Genomic DNA, 19,834 nt, shown 5'->3' on the forward strand with positions numbered 1-19,834 from the left:
TACAATTAATGCCAATTCCTAAAAGTAATTTTCAAAACTTAAAATTTATTGTTGATTTCTCAAAATAATGGTTGTGGGTATATTTATTAAGTATTTGCCCCAAAGTAATTTGTACCAAATAATCTGTTATCTGCAACTTAAAAACACCATTTACTCACTAAAAGGATCTTTCCTGCATATATCTGACTGGTTGCAGTTCCTTTGTTCCTGTGTGAATACATTTCTTAACTTTAACAATCCCTATCATTGTATTTGTGTGAGTTTGAACAGCGGACAGGTTTCACTTCACTGAAAAAAAGACGCAAATTTCCAAAAATGCCAAAAGCTGATCAGTGCCACTATCAAATCTCAGAATGTTATTTCGGTGACATATGCTGCTTAATACAATCTCACGCCTTCAGCAGCCCCCTTTCTAAATTGCTGTTATTACTTGCATTGCAATGCAATTCTGGATTGATAGTTAAACATTCCAAAGTAAAGCATTTACCAGGTTATTTCTGTTAAAAAGCTTGCATGGGCTTGATGGTCTGAATGGATTCCTTCCACCCTGGTCATAGAAACCAGTCTATGATTTGAAACAAAGACAGAAATTGCTGGAGAAACTCGGCATGTCTGTCAGAATCATCTGATCTGATATACATAGTAGGATGAATATCGAATTACTTTGTTTACTCTGATCCTTTGCTAATGTTCAATTCACTCTGCTGCTGAATGGATTTGTTTATTGTTTATTGACTATTATGTTGCTGTGGTGATAGAGAATTTAGAAATCATTGATATAATTCCATAAACTGCCACCAGATGGCACAAAACAAAGAGGATGGAAACATTTGAACCCCAGAGCTTGTTTTTATAAAATTCATTTGAAAATTTATGGAAGTTTTCAAACAAAAAACTTTGCACAGATGTGTTTCAACAGCCTGAGCAATGTCAACTTTCGTCATTATTTCTTGTTGGTCCATTTTCCAATCTTATTATTGAATAGCCTTTTGTGAAGCAATCAGATTTCATTTAATATAATAAAATCTGAGGCTGGATGAACACAGCAGGCCCAGCAGCATCTCAGGAGCACAAAAGCTGACGTTTCGGGCCTAGACCCTTCATCAGAGAGGGGGTTGGGGTGAGGGTTCTGGAATAAATAGGGAGAGAGGGGGAGGCGGACCGAAGATGGAGAGAAAAGAAGATAGGTGGGGAGGAGAGTATAGGTGGGGAGGTAGGGAGGGAATAGGTCAGTCCAGGGAAGATGGACAGGTCAAGGAGGTGAGATGAGGTTAGTAGGTAGGAGATGGAGGTGCGTCTTGGGGTGGGAGGAAGGGATGGGCGAGAGGAAGAACAGCTTAGGGAGGCAGAGACAGGTTGGACTGATTTTGGGATGCAGTGGGTGGAGGGGAAGAGCTGGGCTGGTTGTGTGGTGCAGTGGGGGGAGGGGACGAACTGGGCTGGTTTTGGGATGCGTTGGGGGAAGGGGAGATTTTGAAGCTGGTGAAGTCCACATTGATACCGTTGGGCTGCAGGGTTCCCAAGCGGAATATGAGTTGCTGTTCCTGCAACCTTCGGGTGGCATCATTGTGGCACTGCAGGAGGCCCATGATGGGCATGTCATCTAAAGAATGGGAGGGGGAATGGAAATGGTTCGCGACTGGGAGGTGCAGTTGTTTATTGCGAACCGAGCGGAGGTGTTCTGCAAAGCGGTCCCCAAGCCTCCGCTTGGTTTCCCCAATGTAGAGGAAGCCACACCGGGTATAGTGGATGCAGTACACCACATTGACAGATGTGCAGGTGAACCTCTGCTTAATGTGGACTTTGCCCATAGTGTTCAGGGGTGTGTGGGTTATGGGAGGATGGGTCTGGGTGAGATGCTTGAAGGGGCAGTGTGGGCTTGTTGGGCCGAAGGGCCTGTTTCCACACTGTAGGGAATCTAATCTAAAAAAAAATCAGTCCCCACTGCTCACTGGGGAGGAGAATTCCAAAGACCACTAACCCTTGGAGAGGAAACATCTCCTCAACTCCTTATATGGCAAATCCCATATATTTCAACAGTCCCTCCAGACGCATTTTGAGGGGATTCATTCTTTCAGCATCCAATCGGTCAAGTCATCTTAGAATCTTGCATCTTACATTAGGATCATCTTAATTTTACTAATTCAGGCTCATCCAAACTTTATGGATTGGGAGGGGGAAGGAGAATGGACAAAGTTCAATTCTCCCATTTGGCAGAGAGTAAGCAAATTTCAGAAAGCTGAATTAATCATTTCAAAAGTAAATAAATATTTACTTATTGCACCTGAATTGTAAATATTTAGTTATTCATGTCTGAGAATAGCCAGAACTCTGTACTGCAACATTCTGCAGTCTCTCTATTTCAATCATGTTCTGCTTTTCTATACTTTCAGCTGAAGTGGACAAACTCATATTTATCCGCATTAGACACCTCTACATTTTTTTTAGTTACTCATTTATGCTACTCATAACCTTGTATAGAATATTTTTCATTTACCCTCCTTACAACTTGCTTTCCACCTCCACTTTGCTTTTGCTTTGGGTGCTGTTCCACCTATCTTCTCACTCCTCTCCCCAGCCATACCCCTCACCCATCATCAGCATAAATACCACATATTTTCTGGCTACCATTAGTTGTGAATTAAGCTATCTGGACTCAAAACATTAACTTTATTTTCAGTTTGTAGATGCTAAGTTTATCCAGTAGCTAATTTTTACGCTAAGTTGGCTGGACAGCTAATGAGGTCAACAGCATGGGGTCAATTCCTGCACCAGCTGAGGCTACGTGAAGGACACCCCTTCTCAATCCCTCCCCTTCCACGAGCTGTGATGATCTTTAGTTTAAACCACCACCAGTCATCTCTGTCTAATTCGACAGCAGCCCCTTTGGAACTATGGTGACTTTACCATTTACTTTATAAGCTTGTAGAAAAATTAATTTATCTTCTAATAGTTCACAGAGCTTCTCCAAATTCACCATTTTGGAGCAGCTGTCAACTGTCAAGTGATCAAGGTAAATTGAGGATTGGCTTGCTAAAATGAAACAATAATTACTGGTAAATATTGAAACACAGGTGTGCTCCCTGGTCCTTCTACAATCAGCTAGAATCAGCTTTTTTGTTGTCTACCTTATACACATCTGTCATAATCTTGTACTCTACTATTAAATTTCTTCTCCATCCGTAAATGATAACAACCTCTCTCTCAATGTCGACAAATCAAAAAGCAGATCATTGACTTCAGGAAGCAAGGAGGAGGACATGGCCCTGTCTAGATCAACAGAGCTGAAGTTGAGAGGGTTAAGAGTGTCAAGTTCCTAGAAGTGACAATACCCAACAACTCCTGGACTTCCCATGTAGATGTGATGGACAAGAAGGCACAATAACACTGCTTCTTCCTCTGACAGCTCAGGAAATTTGGCAAGTCCATAAGGACACTCACCAACTTTTACAGATGCGCAATGACGAGTTGGCTGAGAGGTTAAGGCAATGGCTCGCCAATCCATTGTGCTGTGCACGCATGGGTCCAAGTCCTATTCTCGTCGCTATTTCCTGGAGTGGCAGGGTGGCACAGTGGCTCAGTGGTTAGCACTGCTGCCTCACAGTGCCAGGGATCTAGGTTCAATTCCAACCTCAGGTACCTGTCTGTATGGAGTTTGCACATTCTCCCTATGTCTGTGTGGGCTTTCTCCAGGTACTCCAGTTTCCTCCCACAGTCCAAAGATGTGCAGGGTAGTTGGATTGCCCATAGTGCCCAGGGATGTTTGGGTTAGATGGGTTAGACATGGCAAAATCAGGGGTGGGGAAATGGCTATGGGGCATGCTCTTCAAAGAGGTGATGTGCACTTGTTGGGTTGAATGGCCTGTTTCTACACTGTAGGGCTTCTATGATCCATGATTCTTTTGCTACTGAAAACATTCCATCAGGGTGCAAAATGGCTTGGTACTTTACAGACCATTACAGAAGCCAACCTTCCATCCATGGACTCTATTTACACTTCATGTTGCTACAGAAAGGTTGCCAACAGCATCAAAGACCCATCCCACCTGGTAATTCTCTCTTCTAATCTCTTCCATCAGGTAGAAGATTACTGGATTATTTGTTTCATGTTTACGAAAACAGTGAAGTTGAGGGACGCGAGGAAAGTACAGAATCTATTCTACCAAAATATCCTCTGTCTGGCCAAGACCAACTCTGAGATCCTGACCTGGTATTTAGCTCAGTATTGTGAGCCCAATGACTTTAGACTGGGGACCAAAATAGTTCTGTGCTCCGGTGCATGTATTCACTTTCTAACCTCTTTTCACCTCGTAGGCTACAATTCATTTTGACTCTTGGTGTTACAAAAGCGCAGCGATACTAAAACAATAATCAGATGGGAGGTGAATGGGCTGAGTTTAGATGGAAATCACAAAGCAGGAATCCAGCTTTAAGAGAGAACACGTACAGCGGAGTGTCGGATTTATTGACGTTGGGGCGCGGCTACAAGACAAAGTCAAATACGGTATGACAACAGTCGCATGATAAGATCTGTAGAGCTTAGGTCTCTGTGGTGGATTCTCTCTTCAGCCTGTTCCGAATGGCCATTGTAGAAGCACTGAGGTCGCTGTGCTTCCCTGTGGAACTCTGTCGGCTATTCCATTTGATCGCTGTGTTTTGTGTAGTGTCTTTCCTGTTCAAAACAGTGAAACTGTTCCGTAGAAAATGGGAGATGATGACAGCAATGAAACTGTTCCCGGGACCTCCTGCCCACTGGTTATTTGGTCACGTACTGGAGGTCAGTATACTACCTTACACAGTACTGTAGGTCAATACTCCCAAACTACCTTGTACATTTCAGTGTCCTTTTGTCACTGAGCAGCACTGAATAGAGTGGCCGCGGGGATATGTGTTTGGGTAGTTCTTTCTGCTGAGCCCGTGTTTTTTATAAAAGCAAAATGCCAAACTGACTGCATTTGTTATAAATCAAGAATAATTGACATTGGTGAGGAATCTGAGGAGGATGCAAAATAGCATTATTCGCCTTTATAAGCATGAAGTAGGAGCATGTCCTCTTTTAACCTAAATTCACTGCCATGTTTGGAGTATAAAACAAAGTGCTGGAGAAACTCAGCAGCTTTGGCAGTATCTGTAGAGAGTGAAACAGTAAATGTTTTGAATCCAGTGTGATACTTGTGTTTGTATTTAGCCGTGCTTTGCTTTGTTTTTGGGTGTTAACACAGTACCAATGATTTGCTCCATAGCTTCTGGAGTCGAATCTAGTCTGGGCTATTGTCCTCAAAGAGTGATGACCAGTTAGTTTAAGAGCATAGGCTGCTAGATTTTGGACCTATTACTGAAGCCCAAAAGACCAATTCTTCTTCCCTCAGGTATCCAATGTTGGGAAAGGATCCTACCAGTTCTCAGATATCTCAGCCAACTAACTTTTCTGAAGTGAATTTATGTGGTGAGGAAATGTAACGACATGAGTTATTTTCCAATCTTGCCTTCTTCAGTGCAGGCACCTCTTAACAGGTATGGCTAGATCTGAATGAGGAACGGCACACTGGCTGGTGGTTTTTCTTCTCTGAAGTTAATTACCGTGCCCTAATTCATTCCTGGCCTTCCAGTTTCTTAGATATTGTGTTCCAGAGGTATTCTTTTTCAGCATCACTGGTGTCAACTTCCTTCAGGGCATCATCCAAGTGGCTACTCTCAAAGTGTCACACTGAACTGTACCTTGGTGCCATTAGTGGCATCACAAACAAATCCACTTAGATCTTTGCATGTATTGCACTTTTGCACCTTCTTCCAGTATCTAAAGCTCAAAATAGATTGACGATGTTTTTTTAACAATTACTCCAGCTATTTATAAAGCAAAGTAAATCAAAATTAACTGTTAAACTTGTATAACGTAATCCTACCTTCCAAAAATAGTCCATCATGTTATTACTTCCATTTGCAAATTTTGAAAACATTGCAAAGCTGTTCACCACAAAGCAATTTCATTATGAAGGATCAATACCCACTTCAGCTCAGAGACATGCTTCCATTTATTTGTTTTCCATACGTAGTCTCTAATTTGAGTTTCTCTTTCCCATTAACTTATGTAACAGGGGCATTAAGAGATTTACCTGAAAGTTCTGGAACGGAACACAGGTGCAGTTCCAATAGTTTCTTTATTTGAATACCAAATGTAATTAGTACTCCTCTTATTACTGTGTAGTTGTACAGTCCTCAATCGATGTCTTCATTATCCAATATAACTTATGTATTGGTCTGATTTTTTTGAGCTTTGCATTTAACACATTTCTTGCAAAGCTGAGGGGTTGGATTTTCCTGTGGATTTCAGGACTTCAGTGTTGAGACCAGAAAGGGTAACTAGACTGTTTATTTCTTTCAGCAAAGCCAGTGGCACAAACTTTCAAAAGGGTAGGCCTCTCTTTGGCCATTTTGCATTCACCATTCTTTTGTGGAAAGTTGGTAAGTTCTTGTTGTGTAGAGTGCTCATAGCTCTCAAGCATAGGCAGCCTCATCAAAGGTCAGGAGAATGAGGCTACTTCAGCGTGCAAGAACCCTAGCTGGCTAAGCCGTCAGGAGGGTAGCAGTGAATACTGCCAAACACAACAGAGATATCAAGATAGAGGGAAAACCTCTTTTTAGACTTACTCAGGGATGCCGTTGCAGCCTTTTATCCTCGTGACCCAATCATCAGGAGATGCAACCTCCATCGGTATGTAGATTGATGGAACCTCCATTAGTGATACAAATTGCCTCCAATTGCTTAATTGGCTCCACCTATTTTCCTGGTCCCCTCCCACACCTCCAACCCTAAACTTCTGACAGTTGGGAAAATCCAGCTTATAAACCTCTGAAACTTCCAATTTGTCAGTCATAATATATTGTTGTACTTTGTATGTGACTATGTGATCTAACCATAAATAAATTCCACAGTCCCAAATCCAAATTAATAATGTCAAAAAAATCCAGTTGTCTTTCCAAATATCAGCAGACTTTTTTTAAAAAAAACGACTAGCCAGCTTGCATTCTTCTTTCCATTAGCCTGGATTTTTACAGCAGTAAATCACTAAGATTGTCATCATTGCTCCACTGAAATAGATATATAATTTTGAAGTCTGCAAATGTACAGAATAAATATATGGTCATTGACTCTAGTTTTGAGGCACGTATAGGCTGAAATCAATGGAAAATCAATTAAGGTGATGACAACTTCAACTTTTAAGCTGTTTTTTCACTGTAAAGACCATTAAGGGAAGTATAGCTCGGCTTTTATTGGCATGCAAACTTCATAAATACTTCTGTGTAATCTCAATTGCTGTGAGAAACCAATTTCATATTTGTTGAATATCAATTTTAATGTATTCAAAATTGGCTATTTGTAAAATAGTAAGTTAATTTTAATTTGACTTCTAGCTTAATTCAATAATAATGATTTATTTCACTATCTGAAAATGTAAATGTTAATACTGTTGATTGTGGTGTATAATTCAACCTGGAGTATAAGACAACCCCATTTTTTCTGGGGTTAAAATCATGTTTAGGTCTATACTTGGCATCTAAATCTTAATCCTTAATGCACATGGTGGTCTCTTTAACTCAGCCTGAATATATTCACTGATCCAGTCTCAATTGCTTCTAATGGAAGAAAATTCCAGAAGCTAATGCACCTCATGAGAAAAGAATTTTCTCTTTCTCTCATTCTTAAATGGGAATTCCCTCATTTTCAACCTGTGTCCCCACGTTCTTGATTCTCCCACAAGAAAGCATAATTTCAGCATCTACTCTCTCAAGCCCCCTCAGAGTCTTCTATATTTCAAAAATATCGCCACTTGTTGTTCTAATCTCCAAGTGAGCACTCAACCTGCTGAAACCTTTGGATACAGAAAGAGATCGAGAGAATAAAAAGACAAACAATGCCGCTACTGTGAAGAATAGGGATAGACTGTGCATATGTTAGCAGACAAGGAGGATGCTGCATACAGGTGGATCTCTGTTCAAAAAGATGAAGACAGAACAGATGGGACCTTTGGAGATTTAAGGAACAAGGAGTTGCCAAGATGGTTTTTGCCTGTAGTGGGCAGTTCATGAGTACTCAGGCAGAGTGGGAAGATCTTTGAAAGAAACTGGCAGGGACAAGTGAGCCTGCTTGAAACCAGAGTGTATTTTGGGTTTGGATCTCATAATTCTATGTGCCTCCCAAAAGTGAAATGCATAGGGAAAGTAGTTGCAGGATGTATCTTGATTGTGTTTGTTAGTTAGTGCAGAAATACATTCTCCTTAGTTCAATGTAGTAGTTACCTTTTAAGTAATTTTAAACTATCTTGATTTTAGCTTATTAGTTATAACAAACATCTTAAAACATAAAATCTCTTTTGGTTATTTCCATTGATTACGGGAAAAAAAATTGGGTAATCTGTTTCTATTGGGGTGACAACACAGTGAGAATACAGTGATTGGCTGATTACCTGCTTCCTGACATCACTGCTCCTGCATGCCAGGACATCCTTTTGGCTTGAAGTAAGAATTAAGTGGCCATTTAAAGAGGAAAACCCGTGACAGATATCGCTGTGGGATGATTTCTTTGGAGTCATTGGTGAATTGTGTTATTCCACTGCTGACCACACTTTCCAGCCTATTGGTTTTATTCTGTTTATTGTCATGTTAACAGAAATTGTCTCCATGAAAAGAAAGGACTTTCAGAGTATTACTTGTTTTAAACCTCAACAGTACTAAAGAAGTGATCACTGAAATTGTCTTTAAAATAATAAAAGGTACTGATATGGTTGAAGTCGGCAAGATATTTAGCTTGAGCCAAGGAGCACAGTACAACATTCGCCAGCCTTAACAAGTTTAAACTTTTGGAAAATAGTGTTTCCCCACGTATTCACTATCTTTTGCTGTTGCTTTTTGTAGTGGTAGGGGAAAATATGACAGAGGAAGTGCAATTAATGTGCTTGTGGGTGTCACGGTGGCTCAGTGGTTAGCATGAGATGTGAAGGCTCAGTTAGGGCGCTTGAGGGCTACGAGGTAGCCAGGAAAGACCTAAAGCGAGAGCTCAGAAGAGCCAGGAGGAGACGTGAGAAGTTGTTGATGGATAGGATCAGGGTAAACCCTTAGGCTTTCTCTAGGTATTTAAGGAATAAAAGAATGACAAAAGTAAGATTAGGGCCAATCAAGGATAGTAGTGGAAAGTTGTGTGTAGAGTCAGAGGAGATAGGGGAAGCGCTAAATGAATATTTTTCAACACTATTCTCTCTAGAAAACGACAAGGCTTTCGAGGAGAGTACTGAGATACAGGCTACTAGACTAGGTGGGATTGAGGTTCACAAGGAAGAGGTATTAGAAATCCTACAGAGGGTGAAGATAGATAAGTCCCCTGGGCCGGATGGGATTTATCCTAGGATCCTCTGGGAAGCCAGGGAGGAGATTGCCCAGCCTTTGGCATTGATCTTTAAAATATCTTTGTCTACAGGAATAGTGCCAGACGACTGGAGGATAGCAAATGTGGTTCCCCTGTTCAAGAAGGGGAGTAGAGACAACCCTGGTAATTATAGACCAGTGAGCCTTACCTCAGTTGTTGGTAAAGTGTTGGAAAAGGCTATAAGGGATAGGATTTATAATCATCTAGAAAAGAATAAATTGATTAGGGATGGTCAGCACGGTTTTGTGAAGGGAAGATTGTGCCTCACGAACCTTATTGAGTTCTTTGAGAAGGTGACCAAACAGGTAAATGAGAGTAAACCGGTTGATGTGTTGTATATGGATTTCAGCAAGGCGTTCGATAAGGTTCCCCACAGTAGGCTATTGTACAAAATGCAGAGGAATGGAATTGTGGGAGATATAGCAGTTTGGATCGGAAATTGGCTTTCTGAAAGAAGACAGAGGGTGGTAGTTGATGGGAAATGTTCATCCTGGAGACCAGTTACTAGTGGTGTACTGCAAGGGTCAGTGTTGGGTCCACTGCTGTTTGTCATTTCTATAAATGACCTGGATGAGGGCGTAGAAGGATGGGTTAGTAAATTTGCAGACGACACCAAGGTCGGTGGAGTTGTGGATAGTGATGAAGGATGCTGTAGGTTGCAGAGAGACATAGATAAGCTGCAGAGCTGGGCTGAGAGGTGGCAAACGGAGTTTAATGCAGACAAGTGTGAGGTGATGCACTTTGGTAGGAGTAACCGGAAGGCAAAGTACTGGGCTAATGGTAAGATTCTTAGTAGTGTAGATGAGCAGAGAGATCTCGGTGTCCATGTACACAGATCCTTGAAAGTTGCCACCCAGGTTGACAGGGCTGTTAAGAAGGCATACAGTGTTTTAGCTTTTATTAATAGAGGAATCGAGTTCCAGAACCAAGAGGTTATGGTGTAGCTGTACAGAACTCTGGTGCGGCCGCACTTGGAGTATTGCATACAGTTCTGGTCACCGCATTAGAAGAAGGATGTGGAAGCTTTGGAAAGGGTGCAGAGGAGATTTACTAGGATGTTGCCTGGTATGGAGGGAAGGTCTTACGAGGACAGGCTGTTTTCATTAGAGAGAAGAAGGTTGAGAGGTGACTTAATTGAAACATATAAAATAATCAGAGGGTTAGATAGGGTGGATAGGGAGAGTCTTTTTCTTAGGATGGTGACGGCGAGCACGAGGGGGCATAGCTTTAAATTGAGGGGTAAAAGATATAGGACAGATGTCAGAGGTGGTTTCTTTACTCAGAGAGTAGTAAGGGAATGGAACGCTTTGCCTGCAACAGTAGTAGATTTGCCAACTTTAGGTACATTTACGTCGTCATTGGATAAGCAAATGGACGTACATGGAATAGTGTAGGTTAGATGGGCTTGATATCGGTATGACAGGTTGGCACAACATCGAGGGCCGAAGGGCCTGTACTGTGCTGTAATGTTCTATGTACTACTGCCTCACAGCATCAGAGTCCTGGGTTTAGTTCTGGCCTTGGAGACTGCTTGTGTGGAGTTTGCACAATCTCTCCATGTCTGTGCGAGTTTCCTCCAAGGGCTTCGGTTTCCTCCCAAATTCTAAAAATTTGCAGGTTAGGTAGATTGGCCACGTTAAATTGCTCATAGTGTCCAGTAATATGCAGGCTAGGTGGATTAACCATGGGAAATGCAGGTTACAGGGATAGGAGTGGGTGAGTGGGATGCTTTTCGAAGATTCAGTGTAGACTTGTTGGACCAAATAGCCTGCTTTGACAGTGCAGGGACTTCTATGATTATGGCTCCCTCTTCAATAACTTTTTCATTTCAGCGCTTAGTTCTGATGCTGAACTTCTCCCTTTTCTTTCTATGCCTTTTGTGTAACTATAGTTATGCAATTAAGAACAAACCAAACTTTGCAGAGATTTAGCTTTTGCCCCTATAATTTAAAGCAATAGGTAATTTTCTTTATCAGCACTGAGTTGATGAAGGAACTGATGATCCAGATTTCATTGTCATATGACCTCATAACTGGCACAGCAGTGAAGCAGACCATGAAGAAAACTGCCCAAAAAATCTAATGTTAATGTACAGTGGATTTTACCTTTCCTGATGCCAGTTTGAATTAGGCTTCCAGTTGAGGAAGTCTCACCGGTAGTACTGTCTTCAAGCAACGTAATCAGCCAACTGCATTCAAATTTCCTCAAAGACAGCATATCAGAAAGTAAAATGGGATTGTATTCCTTCAATTTTAACAAGGTTTTGCAGAACAAAATAAGCCAAATGCACATTTAATTATGTAATAATATATCATGTGATTTGTTAAAAATTAAATTGCATAAACAACAAATATAAAATCAAGTTTTCAGGTCAGTGAGATTGATTAGGAGTAATTATGACCGAAGATTGCTTCATTCAATAAGGTGTAAACTTTTGAGTTTTGTTTTGAGTGATACATAGTGTAAAGGCCCATGTTTTTTCATGAAGTTCAGTAATTTATAATTGCCTACAGACCTTGGAGACTGCAAGAGTGCACATGATGCATAGAATCAGTGGTAGTAACTTCTGGATTGCCACAATTAACAATGGTAGGTATGAATTCCACAAGTTACTGTCAGTTTCAAAGGAATGTAGAAAATCTGATTTTCCTTTCTACTGCAAGATTCAGACCAATTAACTTCTTCAAGTGGTCAACAAAACATGCTTATGCCAGTTTTTGTCTGTTTTGAGCCCCATGTCTAATATATGCTTAGTACGTCAAGAAGAGTTGATTGAGATAATATGTTTCAATTTGTTGAAGTTTTATTTCATCTTGTTAAATCTCATTTTAGTTTCCTCAGGATGGGACAGATTTAGACAAGACCATGACATGGGCAAATCAATATCAGTATGCTCATCCAATCTGGTTTGGTCCGTTTACAGTTTTCCTAAGTATCAACCATCCCGATTATGTTAAAACATTACTTACAACTGCAGGTAAGAATATTAAACAAGCTTTCTTTTTGTTGCTATGCAACCAACAATTATTTATTTATTGGTAAGGATCAGCTTCCAAATCTTGCTTGTGAACATCACTGTCTTATTGCTGTTCATGCAAGGAAAGGAACAGCAATAAGATATTTTGTTCTGTGCACAAGGAATTAATTTTAATTTCAGGAAAATGTGTAACATGGATGACATCAGATCAATCATTCATTATCTGATTTTCCTAGTCAACTTTAGGTAGCAACTGTGAAAATGTCCCTTTATCTCTATCACTAAAAATTGAAATAACCTCCTACATCCCTTCTCCATGCCTTCAAGGTACAATAACATTTGAATAAACATCAAATTTTGTTGTGTTTAACCAGTAATGTTGTAATTTTTTGAACCAATATAATACAATACCTCTTTAAAATGTCAGTCAATTATTTTTATTGCTTGAATGTTACTCAGTAGGCCAGAGATTATCATAGTAAAACCTCAAAGTGGAATGACAGGGGAATCCCCATGAAATTCGAGTCAAAGAGAGCTTTGTGACATGTGGGAAGGCCCTAAGGTGGCATTCATGTGACCTCATGGTTGACAGCATGGATAATGAATGGGGAATTACATAAAGTCTTGTGTGGAAATACTCTGAGCCTTTCTGTCTTTTGGAGAGGTAAGAAATTTAAAGGAAATGGATTCTGATGAAGGGTCTAGGCCCGAACTGTCAGCTTTCCTGCTCCTAAGATGCTACTTGGCCTACTGTGTTCATCCAGATCTACACCTTGTTGTCTAAGATGCCAAACATTTCCCAACAAGACTCTGACACCATACAATGGCCACTTTGTCTGCCGACAGCAGCCATGTCACCATTTGGATAGGTTGCAGGGTTCAAAGAATATTTGAAGTCTTTTGGGAATGCTCCAAATCTTTTATTTTTCAGGGGTCTAACGTTCATGCCAAACAATTTCGAGTGGTTTAACTTCACAGTTTGATTGATTTGACTTGATGGATTTTGTTCGTTTCCAATTTTGGCCAGTCTGGAGTGACCCATTCAGCTTCTCCCAGCGATTGCTCATTAGAGTTTGATACTCTGCCAGAATGAATAGCTGACACATTCATCATAACCAGAATTTTGAATAATCTGATTTTAACATTTTGCAGTTTCACTGTAATTAACCTCTCATCCAAGAAGTAACTAAATTAACACTTATACAGTGAGCATTAATGCTGGAAGTCCAGAGCTTAGAAAATGATAGCCAGCCATTTCCAATCATTTCTGGCTCAGTGTACTATATTTGTAAGGAAGAGAGCAAGGCCTATCCTGTATGTGCAACAGTTTCAGACAGAGTGAGCTGATTGTGAGTCAAACTATGCCTTATGTAATGTGTCACCATTTATAGGTTTCTACATATTAAAAGCATCAAGGGATATGGGGTATTGCAGGAAAATGGTGATGAAGTAGATCATCTTTGATATCATTGAATGGAGTTGGCTCAAGAGGTTGACTGGCCTGCTCCTGCTGCTATTTCATATGTTAATTGGCCGCAAGCATTTATTTAAACTGTGAGGTGACCGCATCCTTAAATATACTATCTGTGAACATCTCAGCCATATCATTGCACCATAGTGCCCTGTTGCTGCTCAGGTTCCAAAACCCAGAATTTGAGTTGTTTCAGTCAGCGGCACTTCCGGCACACGTGCATGTCCAAATTTTTTCTGTGATAATGGGAACTGCAGATGCTGGAGAATCCAAGATAACAAAGTGTGGAGCTGGATGAACACAGCAGACCAAGCAGCATCTCAGGAGCACAAAAGCTGACGTTTCGGGCCTAGACCCTTCACCAGAGATGGGGATGGGGAGAGGGAACTGGAATAAATAGGGAGAGAGGGGGAGGCGGACCGAACATGGAGAGAAAACAAGATAGGTAGAGAGGAGAGTATAGGTGGGGAGGAGGGAGGGGATATGTCAGTCCAGAGAAGACGGACAGATCAAGAAGGCGGGATGAGGTGGTAGGTAGGAGATGGAGGTGCGGCTTGAGGTGGGAGGAAGGGATGGGTGAGAGGAAGAACAGGTTAGGGAAGCGGAGAGAGGCTGGGCTGGTGTTGGGATGCATTGGGGGGAGGGGACGAGCTGGGCTGGTTTTGTGATGCAGTGGGGGGAGGGGAAGAGGACTTGTGTTGGCGGGGTTGAAGGAGTCAGTGGAGGGAGGGTTAGGCTCCCGGTTAAAGAAGTAAGCATGGAGGCGAAGGCGGCAGAAAAACTGCTTGACGTCCAAACGTGACTGGTATTCGTTGATGTGTGGGTGGAGGGGGACAAAGCTGAGCCCCTTGCTTAGGACTGACCGTTCGTCCTCAGTCAGTGGGAGGTCTGCGGGGATGGTGAAGATGCAGCAGGGCTCAGTGTGGCTGTCTACTCTGGGGTTGCTGGCTGTGGAGGTTGTGGGCTGAGCGATGAGGTTGTCGGCTGTCGGCAGGGTTCCGTCGGTGGCGTCGGCTGTGGGCGGGGTTCCGTTGGCGGCGTCGGCTGTGGGCGGGGTTACGTCGGTGGTGGCGGCTGTGAACGGGGTTCCGTCAGAATCGGCTGTGGGCGGGGTTCCGTCGGCTGTGGGCGGAGCGGAGTGGGCGGCAGCAGCAGCGGTGAGGGTGATTTGTGTGGTGTTGGTTCTGGAAGTGGAGGCGGTGACTGCCGCAGCGGTCGCGTGCGCGGTCGCGGAAGTGACGTCATCGGTGGGGTCACCAGCAGTGTCCTCATGGTCAATGGCGGCGGGTGCATGGTGGGGGAGGGGCAGGCAAAGGCTCGGGATTTGGGAGGTGCAGGAATCCTCTTGTAGGGGGCAGGAGCAAGTGAGTTTGTTGTACTTACGATTTTTGGAGTCCAGTAAAACTGAGTAGAACTGGATGTTCAGTCTGTGGATCCTGTGGAGGATAAAAAACAGCAGAGGTCCTTTGCAGGTCTGGGAGAGGGAGGCTCTGAGCTGGGGCAGGCTGGATTGCAGTACCTGGAGGTGCCGGCACATGGCTGCGAGTGTCTGTTTCAGGACTCGCAGGGAGAAACGCTTCTGAAGGGTCTGAATGCTCTGGGTGTAGAGGTGGTCACGGTCGGGTCCAAATTGGGAAGGCTTGAATGTAGACTGTATTCCATTGGGGATGATCCAGTTCCGTAGGCAGGTGCTGAGGAAGGTGACATGACTGTGGTACCTGGTTTGCTTCAGGACATGGTCGAGCAGTTTCAAGGCTGAAGAGATTACAAGAGAGTTGCAGTGGCAGAGAGATCCCCTGAGGTTGCTTCTGTCGTGTGGGTCAAATATTGTCATTTGGAGGTTAACTTGGGAGAAGTAAGAAGAAGACAAAGTGAGAATGCATCTGGCACCCTTTCACTTTGGGTTGGCAGTCTATGAGCAGAAACTTGGATTCTTGTTCCACAAAGATTTCATCCTCACATCATGCTGTTTCACAATTCTGCATCTTTTCAACCCTCAGCAAATGATTCATGGTGTCCTTTGGGTTAAAATCCTGAAGTAATGGATAATGCAAAAAAACATTCATAACAGTTTCCTACAAATAATAATACGTATTAAGTCAGGTACCCTTGTGCATTCCCTTATTGTCTATCTTTTGAGTGTCTTTATTCTAATGCTGCTACACAATACTCACAGCATGACTTTAACTGGGAGAAACTGCTGATGGCCTTGGAGAACATTCTTAGGCAATTCTGGGCTGAGAAAGCCTGCTTCAAATGGCACTACTTGGAATGGGTGGCAGCAGTCTGGGCGGGCTGACTGAAAGATGATGGTGAGAACACAAATAGTATCATCCTCTAAGAGATTGATGGCATGGAGTTGCAGACTTGTTCACTGAGCCGCTGTGTTTGATTGCAGACGTTTATCATCATGCTGGGTAACATTGCCAGTGCACCTCCGGTGAAGTGCTGGTGTTCTAGTTATTTGTACGCCTCAGTTTACTAGAGTGGTTGGTATTACTTCTGGTTCTGTTTTTCAACACTACCCACTCCATCCACTCCTCCCAAGCATTATTCCACATCATCAAGGATACCAGAATAGAACAGGATGATATAATGATATTGTTTGACCATAACAGTGCTATTTATATCCATAAACATCAACCTAGCCAAAGAAACAATTGCCACAGTGTTGGACAAAACAAGAAAGCTGGCACCCCAGGACACCAACAAGGACAGCACCCTGAAACTGCTGGATCTGTGCCTCAGAATCCAGTTCACCTTCAATGGCCGTATATTCAAACAAATCAATGGAACACCAATGGGATCCCTAATATCAGGACTGATTGCAGAAGCGGTAATGCAGAGATTAGAACGAACAGCGTTCCCCATTATACAACCCAAACTCTGAGTTCGATATATAGATGGCAGCTTATCAAACTCACAAGACGAGAAGAAATCCACTAACACATAACCAACATCCTCACCAGAATAAAATTCACAAAAGAAGTAGAGAACAATAACCGACTATCCTTCCTAGACATGATGGTGGAATGTAAGAACAGCAGAGAACTCCAGACTGGCGTATACAGAAAGACCACCCATACGGGCCAGATACTAAATTACACCAGTGACCACCCCAATGCCCACAAACATCAGGAATTGCATCAGGACATTATTCAAACGAACTACAACACATTGCAGCAGCCTGGAATTGTGCCAGGCAGAACAGGAGCAAATACAGAGTTTTTAAAAAGGAATGGATACCCAAAAAGCACAATCTGCAGTAACTTCTGCAACAGGCCACAACAAGAAAATACAACACGGCCAGACACACTAGTCACCCTACCGTATATCAGAGACATATCAGAGATGACTACAAGACTACTCAGACCCTAGGTATCAGGGTAGCCCGCACATCATCAACCATCCTGTGACATCTAATGACAAACGGAAAGAAATCCATACCACAACCAATCAAACTAACATAATGTGCAAAATACCATGCAAGGACTGTGAGAAGCATTACGTAGGCCAAACTGGAAGAAAATTGACAATAAGGATACACGAACACCAGCTAGCCCCCAAGGAACACAACCAATTCTCACTGGTGTCAATACACAGGGAGAAAGCAGGACGCACAGTTTACTGGGACAACACATCCATAGTAGCACAAGCCAAACAGAGACATCCCAGGGAATTTCTGTAGGCCTGGCATTCCAACCGGAACTCCATCAACAAACATATCCAACTGGACTCAGTAAACCCACTGAAAAACAGAACCTGAAGTGATGCCAACCACCCCAGCAAAATGAGGCATATAAATAATAAGCAGGACAGAACACCAATGCTTCACCAGAGACGCACTGAGAATGTTACCTCACAGGGTGACAAAGTGTCTATAACCAAACTCACTGGCTCAGCGAACAAGTCTTTAACCTCATCCACAACCTGAGCTACAAATCTTCTCAAAAACGTTAGATTGATGGCAGATGCATACTCCATAGTACCACTATCAATCTCCTTGTCTGGTCTCTCAGCAGCCCTGGTAATCTACAGGAGGATGGAATGCTGACCTGTTGTGAGAGTCCAAGCCCTTCTGAGCATTTAAATCTGGCCATGATGGCAGCAGTCTGAGCCTGAATAGCAATAGGCATTGATCACTTTACCTCAGTCTGAGCATCTACTGCAGTGGTCTGATGTTGGTGGATGTATAATGCCTGAACTACAATATTAGCCATGACATTAGCCATCACACCATCACAGCTAGTTCTCCAAGAGTTCTCATACAGTTGCCTTCCTTTGGAAAAGAGGGCTTCTAAGTTCAGTAAGCAAACCTCTGCCACTTTGGAGTTGGCATCACTCATATGTGCCTGGCAGTAAGAATACACAGTCTGGATGAGCTGCTGCCGTGCCAAGCACCTTAGCATGAATGCCCACCAGTTTTGTCCTTAAGGTTGCCTAGCTAAAGTTCTCAGCTGGCCACTTTGTAGTGCATGTGTATCTGAGGGATTTGCAAGATATTCAAATTAATACCATGTGCAGTTAACACTAAAAACAAGATAGAGGGTAAAATTGAACTGGGGAAGGTACAAAAGGCAAGAAAATACTGTCATGCTGAATGACTGTGTGACACCACATGCAGCAGGCTCAGGTTTGCTGGCTGTGTTATGTGGAGCACCATCTCCCTCAAGGATATTCAGAGATGTAGGTGTTCCTGTCTCCCACCAGTTCCCTGCTACTTCCTCTTGTTGGGACTGATTGTGTCCTGCTAAGAGAGGGAAGAGTATTTGTGATTGTATTTGGATGAAACACTTACCATAGCTCAGTAGCTGGTCATAAATGAAAGCCTCAGGTGGAAGATGAGAGCATTGGTTACTGTGTGAGGGCAAGGTGAAGCATCTGAATGTTTGGCATGAACCCTGATTGCTGATGGATGAGCAATAAGCAGCTGGTGCATTGCAAACTGTGAGAAGGTAATGGTATGGTTGATAGGAGATGTTACTTGAAGATGTATTCTCTGACCTTGAGCACTGGTGTGAAGTGATTTGACATCCTTCTACATTACAGCCAGGTCCTTGGGGCCAGTCCCTGGGAATATACTTCCTCTTCTCCTATTTATTTTGCAGAGAGTGCTTAGAGGACTATTTGGTATTTGCGGAAATATGACTTTACTCATCCTTTTCACCTGCATCTTAAGATCTCCGGTGTCAAACATCGACAATTTTGTGTGCCCTCTCTGTGGTCTATTCCTCAACGGGTGATTTCCTTTGTTCCCATGAAGATTTTCAGAGACAGTTTAACCAGCTCGTATATCCAACTCCTCTATAAGAGTTGTAAGCCAAATTTAAGGATTGCAGTCTAACTCTCACGCTGACCATCACATTTCTGTGGAGGGTCTAGCCAGTTAGCACAAAATTTCACGCTTGGATGGACTCAAACGTGAAGCAATGGCCTAGTTGTATTAACACTGGACTGTTAATCCGGAGACCCAGGTAATGTTCTAGGACCCAGGTTCGAATCCCGCTCTGGCAGATGGTAGAAGTTGAATTCAGTAAATGTCTGGAATTAAGAATCAAATGATGACCATGAATCCATTGCTGATTGTTGGAAAAGCCCATCTGGTTCACTAATGCCCTATAGGGAAGGAAACTGCCATCCTTACGTGGTCTCTGACCTACATTTGATTCCAGACATAGAGCAATGTGGTTGAATCTTAACTGCCCTCTGGGCAATTAGGGATGGGCAATTAGTGCTGCCTGGCCAGTGATGCCCTCATCCTGTGATACCACAGACATATACCACAGACGCTACACACACACACACACTCCACAGACGCTACACACACACACACACACACACCACAGACGCTACACGCACACAAGTATGATGATCTCCAGGCAAAACAATGTTTGTCAGCTGCCTGCCACAAGTCCATGATGCATGGGGTGATTGTGTACCTTTAGGTCCATTATTGGGTATGTAA

General features: G+C 42.7%; 1 protein-coding gene across 7 annotated transcripts in view; it reads left to right on the forward strand.

The window, feature by feature from the left end:
• The first annotated feature begins 4,335 nt into the window (after positions 1–4,335).
• Positions 4,336–19,834, forward strand: part of LOC125456413 (cytochrome P450 4B1) — a 72,909-nt gene continuing 57,410 nt past the window's right edge. For 3 of the 7 annotated variants that reach the window (XR_007248444.2, XM_059647886.1, XM_048539487.2), the window contains exons 1-2: positions 4,396–4,777; positions 12,254–12,398. Coding sequence is in view for 5 of the 7 variants with exons in the window: in XM_059647886.1 (XP_059503869.1) it covers positions 4,580–4,777; positions 12,254–12,398 (343 nt within the window). In the remaining 2 variants the exon portion in view is untranslated. Of the gene's footprint in view, positions 4,778–12,253; positions 12,399–19,834 lie in introns of all 7 variants that reach the window. The other 4 variants (XR_007248445.2, XM_048539486.2, XM_059647885.1 and 1 more) reach the window with 3 other exon arrangements.

The sequence above is a fragment of the Stegostoma tigrinum genome, chromosome 8 (assembly GCF_030684315.1).
Source record: "Stegostoma tigrinum isolate sSteTig4 chromosome 8, sSteTig4.hap1, whole genome shotgun sequence".
Lineage (NCBI taxonomy): Eukaryota > Metazoa > Chordata > Chondrichthyes > Orectolobiformes > Stegostomatidae > Stegostoma > Stegostoma tigrinum.